The sequence below is a fragment of the Palaemon carinicauda genome, chromosome 38 (genome assembly GCF_036898095.1).
Source record: "Palaemon carinicauda isolate YSFRI2023 chromosome 38, ASM3689809v2, whole genome shotgun sequence".
Classification (NCBI taxonomy): Eukaryota; Metazoa; Arthropoda; class Malacostraca; order Decapoda; family Palaemonidae; genus Palaemon; species Palaemon carinicauda.
This window is the reverse complement of record NC_090762.1, coordinates 64666025-64678447: the sequence shown is the minus strand read 5'-3', so window position 1 is coordinate 64678447 and position 12423 is coordinate 64666025. Positions and strand designations below refer to the sequence as shown.

At 43.4% G+C, this 12423-nt stretch overlaps 2 protein-coding genes across 2 annotated transcripts in view; both read right to left on the bottom strand.

Moving 5' to 3' along the window:
* Positions 1 to 364: 364 nt before the first annotated feature.
* PGAP5 (Per1-like protein PGAP5) overlaps positions 365 to 12423 on the bottom strand; it is a 170531-nt gene continuing 158472 nt past the window's right edge. The window contains exons 8-10 of the mRNA XM_068362323.1: positions 11868 to 11990; positions 3309 to 3461; positions 365 to 3016 (exon numbers count right to left, since the gene is read on the bottom strand). Coding sequence (XP_068218424.1) covers positions 2846 to 3016; positions 3309 to 3461; positions 11868 to 11990 — 447 coding nt within the window. The 3' untranslated portion in view covers positions 365 to 2845. The remainder of the gene's footprint in view (positions 3017 to 3308; positions 3462 to 11867; positions 11991 to 12423) is intronic.
* Positions 590 to 1609, bottom strand: LOC137630353 (tigger transposable element-derived protein 1-like). The gene has a single exon (XM_068361785.1). It carries the CDS (start codon positions 1607 to 1609, stop codon positions 590 to 592), a length of 1020 nt encoding a protein of 339 aa, XP_068217886.1.

Below are 12423 nucleotides of genomic sequence, written 5' to 3'. Positions count from 1 at the left end.
ATTAAATATTATGATAAGGCTAAATTGTACTAAACACAATGAAATACAACCATTTGGATCATTCAATACCTAACCTAACTGTTAATACTGTACCTGTAAGTGAAGTATCAACAGAACATATAGTAATAGAATAATAAATGGAAAATAAAGAAAATTTGGAACCTTACCTTTCAAGTGAGGCAATGTCGAAAGCGAAAGTGGCCGCAGTGGAGGCGGACAAACGGCAGAAATCATTAACAACTGGCAGGAAGCATGAACATTTAACTTACGAAACAATATAAAATAGTAGAAAACGAACACTTAATTTTACGAAACACATTAACAAATGACAGAAAACATTAACACATCTTTACGAAAAATATAATTTTTTTTTTTGTGCCTTTTGCTATTTCTTTTAATTTTTCTTAACTTTACATTTTTTACTTTCTAAATTTCCTCAACTTCATCACTCCCAGTTTTCTGTTTTTTTTTTTTTTTTTGGATCATTTTGAGCTTCCTCTTGGCCTACTAAAGGCCTCTATAATAAATAACTATCAAAGGAAGCTTGTTTGTTTCTGCCTGCTTTTTAAAATGTTCTTGAAACAAATCATTAAACTGCAACCAGATGACCTGTGTAAACTTTTATGGGGTGTCTTTTTTCTACAAAAGTTTGCACTGTATGAAAAGCAGCTAGAGCCCGCTTAATTTCTACTATTGTCATAGGATCCTCCTCCTCCTCTTCGCCCCTAAAGAACTGTTCTTGAACAACATTCAAGTGCATGGCCTCCAACTTCTTCAGGTCATCCATCATGAGCTCCTCTTGAGGCTCCTCAAGAAGCTCATTAATGTTGTTCTCACTGACGACAAGCCCCATGGACCTCCCGAGTGTAACGATCTCATCAACCTCAAGTTGAGCAACAGGTTCAGGATCATCAACTTTTTTGGCTTCAGCTTCAGCTATGCCTACGAGGAAGCCCTCGAAGTCTCGTGAGGAGACAGTATCAGGCCGCAGCTTCTTCCACAAAGAGTTCAAGATGCGCCTGGAAACCTCCTGCCAAGCTTGATCGATGAGTCGGATATATGTCACAACATCAAAATGTTCCTTCCAAAATTCACACATGGTGAGGCTTGTTTTATTGGTGATTTCGAAACAACTCCTGCATACATTTTTTGGATGGAGCTTCTTGAATTCGGAAATCACTTGCTGGTCCATTAGCTGGAGGAGAAGGGTGGTGTTAGGCGAAAGATAGGGAACCTTGATGAAGGAATAATCCGCTAGGATATCCTCCTCGAGGCCTGGAGGGTAGGCAGGGGCATTGTCAAACACCACCAGACATTTCAGTGGGAGGCACTTCTCTTCCAAATATTTTCTTACAGTCCGATCAAAACAGAGATTTACCCACTCGGTGAACAAGTGTCTCGTTACCCAGGATTTTGGTTTACCCCTCCAAATCACCAGAAGCTTCTCCTTTAGCCCTTTGTGGGCCTTGAATGCTTGAGGAGTCTTTGAGTGATACACAGTAGGGGGCTTCACCTTACAATCACCACTACCACTGATGTTTGCACAAGATGCTAGGGCAAGTCTGTCCTTCATAGGCTTATGCCCAAGTAGCTTCTTTTCTTCCGCCATCATGTAGGTCTGACGAGGCATTTTTTTTTCCAGAAAAGCTCCGTTTCGTTGCAGTTGTAGACTTGCTGGTGACTGTAGCTTTCCTGGAGAGTCAACTCATCCCATTTCTTAACAAAGGCTTTGGCTACTTTCGTGTCCGAACTGGCAGCCTCCCCATGCTGGACCACCTAATGAATTCCAGACCATCTTTTAAATTTTTCAAACCATCCCAAAGAAGCCTTGACCTCTGGGGGTGCCTGCTTCAATGTCACTCCTCCGGCATCGTCTTCAGCATGAGCACTCACAAGATCACCGAAAATGGCGCTGACCTTGAGGCAGATTGCTGTCTCGGATATCGTTTCTCCAGGGATTTCCTTGTCCTTAATCCAAAGGAGAAACAGTCTCCCCATCTCATCATGGAGGTGGCTCCTCTTGCTCAAGAAAACAGTCAAGCCCTTAGAAGGTACTGCTTTAATGGCTCCCTTCTGTTTAAAGATGTGACTATCATTGACGGATTTTGGCCATATTCCTTAATGATCACACTCAACCGCATGCCAGCCTCATACTTCTTGATTATCTCCAGCTTTGTTGCCATAAAAAAGCATCCTCTTCTTTCCTTGAACATCAGAAACATTCTTGATACACTTGGCTAATAACGTACGAGTTAAACAACGCAACGATACAGTACAGTACACAAAAGCACAAAAGCGGAATCAACAACACGAATTCAATGTGAATAATAGTGCTGCTAAAAGGAAATGGTCGAAGAACGCATATACGTAAATGCAAGAGGGGATAGATGCTGACCAATAGTAGAGCACTATCTTGTGGTGGTAACTAGCATCAGAGTAGGGAGATAACCAATGGGAGCGCAGGAGGATGGAGTAGAGTTTACAGTTTGGTGGCGCAAATTTTAAAATTACTCTCAGTGGAGAGGCGAACCTCGTGCCGTATCTCATTTTGTATTATGAAAGTTTTTTCGCAATAAGAGGCAAAAAATTCTTCGCATCTCGTTTTGTATCATGAATTTTTCTTATGCAGAAACTTTTGTATAAAGAGGTATCACTGTATGTATGTATGTATATCTGTATATATACTGTATTGCAAGAATTTAAGCTCTAAATTCATAAAATTATAAAATATTTACATGACAACAATCAACATTTAAAAAAAAACTACCAGTAATTTCACTCACTTTCTAACTAAATACTGTAAAATACAGCAATTCAGTCAACCAACAGTAGCAAGATATTAATGTTAATCCAAATGACCAGGAACTTTGGTGTATAATACACCTTTTGATCTTATTTTTTTGCTTATGAGCCACACCACAAAAACAATAATACTTGAGATATACATGAATAAAACACTGTGTTCTGAAGGCATGTGACACTTATAGATTGAATAGTTGTTTGGACTCACTGTCATCTGTAAAGAAACAAAGAAACAAAAATTGATGTAGTCACAGTACTGAACACAAACCGTAATTCTCTTACAATATTTAAGCAGTGGTTTTCAGATTATAAAAATTGATGGCATTATCCGTAGTAAAAACTTGTTTACAGAACAAACACACAGATTGAAAGAATACTTAAAACTGATCACTTCCTATTATTCCTGAGAAGAAACGTTAAAATATAAGATGTCAGTCCTGTAATATCTGAAACTTTAGGTATAAACATTTAATACAATAAAGCCAACTTAATTTATTGCAACTTACCATTGAAAAAGTTGGATTCCTTTTATTGCGCCAAGAAAACGAAGGAACAGTGTACTCATGGACAATTCTACCATCACTGCTATTGTGTTGAACATGGCAGCCATGATGAGTGTGTCCACTAAGAACTAACCGTGGTGACAGCTCTTCTAACAACTATAAGAAAAGTAACAGTTATTCTTCACAATTTTGTGAAGGATTTAAAGGCTACTAATATGACAAATTTATAAGTAATTTGTATTTTTCCTAACTATACAAAGCTGAAGTTTTTTAATAGGAGTAGATTCAGCATAAAGCCGATGTTCTTAGCCATAGAAAACTTTGAGCAAGCAGGGGAATAGTAGGAGAGACTCCTGGGCAGGTAATGGCAGGATAAGTGTGTCTAAAGAACTTCAGGTGTGAATAGTTAGGAAAAACGCAAATTACTTCCAAATTTGTCATTTGTTCCAGCACAAATGCAAACCCTCATTCTTTACTTGGAGACTGACCTAAAGGCTGAACACTTACCCAGAATTGACACATTCACATGGGATGTGAATCCTGACACCTCCTGAACCTGGTAATACCAGTAGGTCAACAGCCTTAGCAGTAGTGGTCAATGAGTGGGGAACCGCTCTATGATTAAGAGGTTGGAGTATTATAAGGTTAACTTAAAATACACTGAAACCCATGAATCAAATTCTCCCCCACTAGGATAATGGGGATGTGACAAAGTGTATACATAAGAACAATAGACATAATCCGTCAACTGCTTACCTTCCTTGATGGAAGCCAGCTTGCAAGGTTCTTGGATGGTGTACTCCAAGGGAGGGGAAGATGAAAATGAAATAAGGCCAGTCATTCCTTTACAGTCACTCTAGAATAAAACTGTAACCTTTGCCTTCGACCTACTGCTAATTGTCCTGTAAGGAAGCTAGATCACTTGCTGAGCAGCAACCACAATGCATATGGAAAATGTTTAAAACAGATATGTGTGTCACGTCTTGCAGGCAATGGGTGGCGAAGGTTGTCTGGCACTTCCACATGCCCGCTTGCAATACCTGCAACAGAGAAGTTTCTTTTAAATATCAGGGATGTGCTAATGCACCTGATGTCATGAGCTCTGGATCGCCTTCCTTGGTGATGGGGTGGATCTAATCACACACGATAACCTACCTGATCCAAGAAGAGATTGTGTTATTCGTAACCTTCCTTTTGACCCTGCCCTTACTGAAAAGAAGTTGTTTAACACATGTGGGCAAGCTTTACTTGTATGTTTGAAGACAGCATCTTAGTGCCTTCACAGAACAAAGTAACAGTTGACTGTGTCATCCGTTACAGCCTATAGAACTGCTATCCAGAAAGGCCCGAACGTAGAGTTAGCTACAAGCGGATTTTGGGTCTTGGCCATAAAATCAGTGAGAAACCTGAGAGTAAATTGCTCCCATCCCCTTGAATGGGCGAAGTCATAGGAGACCATGAAGCTTACTCACTATCTTTGCAGAGGAAAGAGCGAGTAGGGAAACTGTCTTGACGGTCAAGTCCCGATCTGAGGCTCGACTTAACGGTTCGTAAGCAGCTTTCTTCAGAGAACAGAGGACTCTTACCACGTTCCAAGGTGGAGGTCTCACTTCTGGATGAGGGCAAGATAACTCAAAGGTTCCGAATTAGCATTGACACCCCTTTCAGTCTAATGATTTGGCTCAAGGCCGAGGGATATCCTTTCACCACTGAGACTGAGCAGGGTTTTTCCTCTGGGAGATACAAGAAAAACTAGGCTATTAGCAGTATAGCAGCTCCGAGAGGAGAGACACCCCTTCTACGACACCAACCACAGAAGATAGCCCACTTTGCCTGATAGACTGCAATAGAGGACTTCCTGAGGTATCTAGACATCCTTTTCGCCACTGGTCACAAAAAGCCTTTTTGATTGATATACTGGATGGCCTTCAAGCATAGTCACAGAGATGTGACTGCTCTGTGGTATATCTTCGCGTGTGGTTGATGAAGAAGGTCGTGTAAATGAGGCAACTCCATCGGAACCTTCGTCAGCAGCAGAAGATTCAGATACCCCTCTCCATGTTGCCATAGCTCCCAGAGGTATGATTGTCATTATTAGGTACCAGTGAGCAGTTTATCGGAAGCTTGTGGTTTAGGGAGGTCATAAACTGGTCTATTAGAGGCGAACCCAACAAAGTCATGACTTTGGTTGGTATGTGAGCCAAAGACCATTTGGATTCAACTATCTGGGTCTTTTGGCTCAGTTTGTCTGCAATGATGTTCTTTTTGTCTGGGAGGAACTCGGCTCAGTGAGATCTGCTTTTCCTCTATCTCAGAATTTTGACAGCTACATGGCACAGCTGTTGAGAGAAGGTGCCTCCTTGCTTGTTCAGGTAAGTCACCATAGTAGTGTTGTCGCTCATCAGCAGAACCGAATGACCTGAGAGATGTTGGAACTGTTGAAGGGCTAGAGAGGAAGCCTTCAATTCCACGAGATTTACATGGCATTGTCGATAGGGATCGGACCACAGTCTGGAGGCGATGCAAGGAAGCCGGTGAGAGCTACACCCTTCCTTTGATGCGTTCGTGAAGAGCATCATGTCTGGAGGGGGAGAAAGAAAGTGAACACCTTGAAGAAGGTTGGAATCATGCATCTACCAACTAATCTTGCATCTACCAACTCAAGTCTTTCCTGTGCTTGGATCCTATTGGAACGGGACTCACTGGAGGGTCCCTGCTATGAGACCAGCTGGTCTTCAGTTGCCACTTAAGTGGCTACATGCGGAGGCGACCATTGGGGACTAAATATTTCAGGGAAGCTAGGTGCCCCAACAGAGGTTGCCACTGATGGGCTGGTAACAAACTCCGCAATGCAGTACAAAGGGAAGAGCCACTTCTTTGAATCTTTTGATTCTGCTCTGAGATGTAAAGACCTTTCTTAAGCAAGTATCAATGTGCACTCCCAGATATACCAGAGCCTGTTTGGGCTGCAGAGATGACTTCTTGAGATTTACCACGATCCAGATCGTGGCCAAACTCGAGAAGCATGTCTCGGCATAGGAGAAGGGTCTCCACTGAGTTTTCCAGAATCAGCCAGTTGTCCAGTTAGCAGTGGAGACAGATCCCATAGGCATGGGGCCAGGCCAAAATGAGAGGGAACAACCTCATGAACAATTGAGGTGCTCTTGACAGGCTGAAACACAGCACTCAGAACTGGTGTCATCTGTTTTACTAATGGAATTTTAGGTACTTCATTGAGGAGGGATGGACTGGGATCTCGAAGTACAAGTTTGTCAAGTCCACCATTATCATGAAGTCCCCTGGTCTGATTGCTAGTCTAACCATAGTGGCAGTCTCTATTCTGAACAGAGTTTGAAGGATAAACTCATTCAAGGTTGAGAGAAAATGACTGGTCTCCACCCTCCATACACTTTTTCTACAAGAAAGAGTTGACTGAAGAAGCCTGGGGACCCATCCCCCACCACCGGGACAGCCCCTTCTCTAACAAAGTTAGGAATTGCACCAGAAGGAGGATGTCCTTCGCTGATCTCCTAGCAAGGGACAGAGGACTTGACTGGTTACAAATCAGGGTAAAGCTGATGAAATGTATGATGTACCTTGTCCTAAGGACACACACTGTCTAGAACTTAGTCCTGTGGCTCTCCCAATATGCCACTTGAGTTGCAGGTATCCCCTCCCTAGTGCAGCTGCGGGAGGATGGCTACACCCAGTGGGGGCATTGTCCACATCTGGATACTCTACCTCCCATCCCTCACTGACCTTTCCTTTGAAAAGATTGCTTAGGTTGAGATAGCTAAATGGCAATGTTCTGCTGAGAAGAGGCGGGAAGGTTTTATGTGCCTACCGCTACATACCCAGAGCTTTTGGTACATTAGGTACCAAAGAGGAGGGACGGGATGAAACACAGAGTCCTTGCTAACCTTCCTCCATTTATCCGCCACTGACTCGACCTCGTCCACTGGGAACAGGGAAGGAAAGAAGACAGGAATTATGGTGTAGGAGGACTTTCCTCTCTGGTATCGGCCTCAGGAACCTCAAGTTCATCAAATTTCGTCTATTCAGGACCCAGTTGGTCTACTGGTTTGCAGCATTGTAAGCCAAGAACTCTACTGCCCTGGCTTTAAACATGATGATGTTCTTCAATATTTTCTTCTCGTCCAGTTCACAGACCTTCACTGTCCGCCAGGTAGCCAACCAAATTAGACCATATCAGGCTTGAAGAGTCACCCTTGCAAGTCACTCCATGAACAAAGTATCGCCAGAAGCAAAAGTGACTGGCTGTAAAGCCAACTTGTCTGTGTACACACCCAGGAACAAGGCTGACACTGTCAGATCTACTGGCAGAGAAAAAGGGATATCATACTACTTCCTTTCCCTTATGAATGGAGGATAAAGTATCCTCAAGGAGCTGCTCACCCTGAGGAAGTCTTTCCTCACAGAGATCTGCAAGTTTAATTTTCTTGAGAAACCTTTCACCAGTCTGGACCAATGAAGCTCTAGTCTTGGCCTCTTAGGTCGGGGGTGTTATAGAGTAAGTCTTGGGTCATATCCCAACCCTCTGGAGTGAAATAGATATAGGTTAGCCAGGATCGTTGGCATTGCGAATGCAGGCCAAGACTTGCAAAAGAATTGGTTGGATGCTAAGGGCTGGTAGGCGTGACACTGTCCGAGTCATCGTCTAGTAAAATCTCCACTTCCTGGCTCATACACGACTGGGCCACGGATGGGTCAAAGTCATCATTGTGAGGTGCATTAAGGGAACATGGCCTGGAAGGGGGCTTTCTTAGGAAGCGGTGCTCAGGCAGCCTTTACGGCCAGTTGAATCCTCTGCTGAAGAGGGTCGTAAACAACCATAGAGACTCGATTTTTAGGCAGAGAAGTCGTGTCCTTCTTACTCTACTGTGAAGGAGGCTAGGATACTGTGTGATTCCTTCAGGGGAGTTCCCAGAAAAGCTGTAGTTTCCCTTAGTTGAGAGGGCTCCAGAGGCTGAGAGGCAGGGGGTGCTCCCGCAAGGTGGAGGAAAGTCTCAGGGGGAAGGGATCAGAGAGGGAAAATCGTCTGTCTTGACAGGTGACAGTCTATAAGACTACGAAAGAAATCTCCCTCGGAGATCTTGATCCATACTGGTTTGAGGATGTAGGGTGTCTTTGAGAAGAGTCATGACCCGCCTAGGTATATGTCGTATCTGAAGCATCTTCGTTAGGTCCAATTCCAGCTGTTTTCTTAAGGGGTCCGGATCCAAGAGGCGGGACCTAGCAGCCCCATCTCCAGGTATCTGATATCTAGACACATGGTTGGTCCTCACAAGGAAGCTAGTGCTGGTGGGCTGGTGAAATCTCCCTCGGATATCTTGATCCATACTGGTTTGAGGATGTAGGGTGTCTTCGAGAAGAGTCGTGACCCTCGTAGGTTTACGTCGTCTCTGAAGGATCTTCGTTAGGTCCAAGCCCAGCTGTTTTCTTAACCTGTTAAGCGTCCCCCCTAGACCAGGTTGCCGCTAACGTACCGTCACGCTTTTTTTGCCCTGAGCGGTCATTTCACTAATGATAATTTTCAAAGTTAATAACATTTTTTTATGCTTATAATTCATATTTATAGTTAAAAGTAGAGATATTAATTAAATAGTGAAATAAAAAAAACAATTAATACTACTATTATTTCATTTCAAAAGGCTACGTAATACTGAATATTCTAATGGGTTCTTTTTATCTTCAATCGTAAATCTTACACCAGGATCAGCAATAAAAGCAAAGGGACAAGTCTCCCCCCCGTCTCTCTCTCTCTCTCTCTCTCTCTCTCTCTCTCTCTTCTCCATATCGTTTCCTGTATAGTTTTCATATATGTTCGTCATACATTTGTACATTACTTATCCACTTTATTCTCTCTCTCTCTCTCTCTCTCTCTCTCTCTCTCTCTCTCTCTCTCTCTCTAGGCATTTCCTTTCCTATATAGTTTTGTGAAATCTCGTTGTCCAGTCATTCAGCAATGAGAAGTCATTTTCGCTCTCGGCATCGAAAGAAAACTTAGTTTCTTCGATATCCTCATCATTGGAGGATTCAGAACTAGTGCTCTCATTATCAAACAGGTTATCATTATCAAACAGGTTATCATTATCAAATTCCTCAACAAGAATATCATTTATTTCATCTAAAGAAATAACCTTCACCTTTAGACCGCTCATTGTAAAAGGAACAACAAACAACCTTATCCGCATAAACGCCCGAAGCGCACTGAAAGGAAACCAGTTTTCTAACATCAAGCTACCTTCAGAAAAATAGTTGCCAGACATCATATAAGTTTCTATTTATAGCCCCCATATGCTGGGAGTGTTGCCAAGTGGTGATCCTATACTTACTATACGAGTAAACGTATTATCACGAGACTGACGACTTGATAAAGACAGTTAAAGTCATGAACGGAATATGCAGTTGAAGGCGGTACCGAGTAGATCGTGGTGAACGGGTTATCACGTGGGTGACGCTTAACAGGTTAAGGGGTCCGGATCCAAGAAGCGGGACCTAGCAGCCCCATCTCCAGGTATCTGATATCTAGACACATGGTTGGTCCTCACAAGGAAGCTAGTGCTGGTGGGCTGGTGGAGCCGGGACCTAAGACTGAGGAACTGGCACCAGAGGGTTGGTGGGAACATGAAAGGACGAAGCTGTGCTATGCTGCTTAGGGTCAAAGGGGGAACTAGACTTCCCTGGAGATATATCTGATGGCAACTGGTTCTTTGGAATGAACCAACAATGACACCTTGGCTAGGGCAGGACTGGAGGCCAGAGTGGCCTTGATAATGTCATGGATCCACTCTGCATCAGGATCCCAAGGAGCGGAAGGTTGAGAACATGTTGGAGAGGAAGCATGCCCTTGATCGCAATAAGTAAGAGCGGCAAAATCTTGCTCACGAGAGTTGTTTAAAATGGGAGAGCAAGATGTGATGTCATGCTTGCGGTAGCTTGCTGCCAGTGGGCAAGGCTCGTCATGTGTGCCACACGAAAGAGGAGGCAGATCATGAGCGATGAGGTTGCAAGTGTAGACCTCGAGAATGTCCTCAAAAGGGCGAGGATGCTGAGAAGGGCATGGAGAAGGTCTGAACTGGGGAGAAAGGGGTAGGAGGATGGTTGCTAGCTTCCCCTGACTTGCCCAGAAAATCCCTTGCAAGGATAGGCTCTTCCTGAGAGCATCCTGCTGATGGTAGGCAAGGCCATCTTGGTGGGATCTTGTACTTCATCATGGTACAGTATAATGGGGGCCCATTAGGTCACAGGGGGAGGATGGGGGCACTTCCCTGCATTTCCCGAAGAGCTGTAATGTCCCGGCGAGAAACTACAAGTACGCTTAATAGCTGCCCAAGGAGGAGTCCTATCGAACATGGTGAACCACTTACGAATGTGAGTGTCTATCGGGAGCCTGTTGTTGAGTGTGATTAGCGGCCATGTTCACCCTGTGGGGTAAACAACAAGATTATTACCCCACAGGGGAACAACCTGCAGAACCTCAGGTGGAGGAGGAACTATGGAGGCAGAAGAGGCGAGGGACACATGACCAGAAGGAAGAGGATGCCTTCAATCAGCTCAGGAAGAGGAAGGGCTGAGGCCAACCTCTAAAGGAGAATGTGAGGGTCCTGTTGTGTACTACATTTCAACTTCCCTCGGGAGGATGTCACCACAGCTTTGCCAGGGGAAGCAACTGTGTCCTCCGAACCCGAGTCGTCCAAGGGTTAAAGACACACCCCTCTTATCTGACCATACTCCAAAGGAGGCTAAGTGGAAAGATGCGGGGAGGGGAATTCCCACGGCTGAAGAAGTCTGGGTCTCTTGGCCTTCGAGACTGAGCTTGGGAAAAAAAAAAAAGTTGCTCTTAGACTTCTACCTCCAGTGGTGGAACCGCTCCCACTGGAAGGATGGTCACTACCGACAGATGCCACAAGGAGAAGCCTCCGTGCATTAGTGTCCTCTAAATGAAGGGCAAAGCTGGTAAGAATTTGTCTCCAAGGGGAAAAGGTACATGCCACAAATACTGCCATCCATACCAGAACAGCATAGTCACACCTGTTGAGAGAAAGAGAACAAATTCAGTTACAGATGGTTGAACAGAAAACTGAGAAACAACAGAGAACGTCCGCTCTCTACCGTAGCCAAATAAAAATTGGTTGAGCAAATGAGTGTGCAGGCAGAGCAGAAGTCTGCCCCTTTTGGCAGGAGGTTGACTTCCACCTCGCTCAAAGTTTTTTTTATGGCTAAGAGCACAAGCTCACACTGAATCTATTCCTAGTAAAGAACGAGGGTTTGTATTCATGTTGGAAAAACTACAATGCAACTTTCGTTTTTACCAAGGCATCTCAAGACTAATAAAAATCAAAATATTTTGAATTTTTGTTAGAAAGACTTTGCAATTGAAATTATTGCTAAATAATTTACTGTCTATTATATGAATTTGTTGAAACTGACTTCCTTTGGAAAGACAAAGACTATTTTTCAGAAAGTTTAAATTGTTTCTTCAAGAAAAGTCATGATCCAGGGGATTCTAGACACATACCACAAAAAATCATATCTTACCAACTCTGTAGAGTCTTTAGAGATACACTCCCATCGTTCTCTGAATCTGATGTATTTGATATCTTCTGGAGCTTCATCTGGTTCATTACAGATAGCATCTGATTCTCGGAATAGTGGGTAATGCTGCAAAGTTATAACAAAACAACTGATTAATAAAAATGTAGTTCTGCAACCAAAAAATCTTTGTTTATAAACAAACAAACAAACCATTGCTTAAAGCCTATTCAACTTTGGTTTAAAGTAGGAAATATTGATACCAATGAATAGTAACATCTCTCAAATGGAACCCAAATGTGATAAATCTTAGAAATAGTTTTGTACCTTTTCTATTTATACAGGTCAAATATGAGTCCTTTAAAATAGGGGTAAGACTTCAGCAGTGCTGGAATGGCCTAGGAATCATTAACAAGGAAGTTAGAAATAGCATGCAGCACAAGGGGACAGCACCAGCTACCAGTCTGTCAAAGAGTGGCCACTTTTATCCTTAGCCCTAGGACTGAGAGGGGTGGCTGAAGTGGGAAATGGAATTTAAAGGACCAGGTTTATAAAGCTAGGG

Coding starts and splice junctions, on each gene's coding strand:
- LOC137630353 (XM_068361785.1), bottom strand. CDS start 1,609: ATGGCGGAAGAAAAGAAGCTACTTGGGCATAAGCCTATGAAGGACAGA.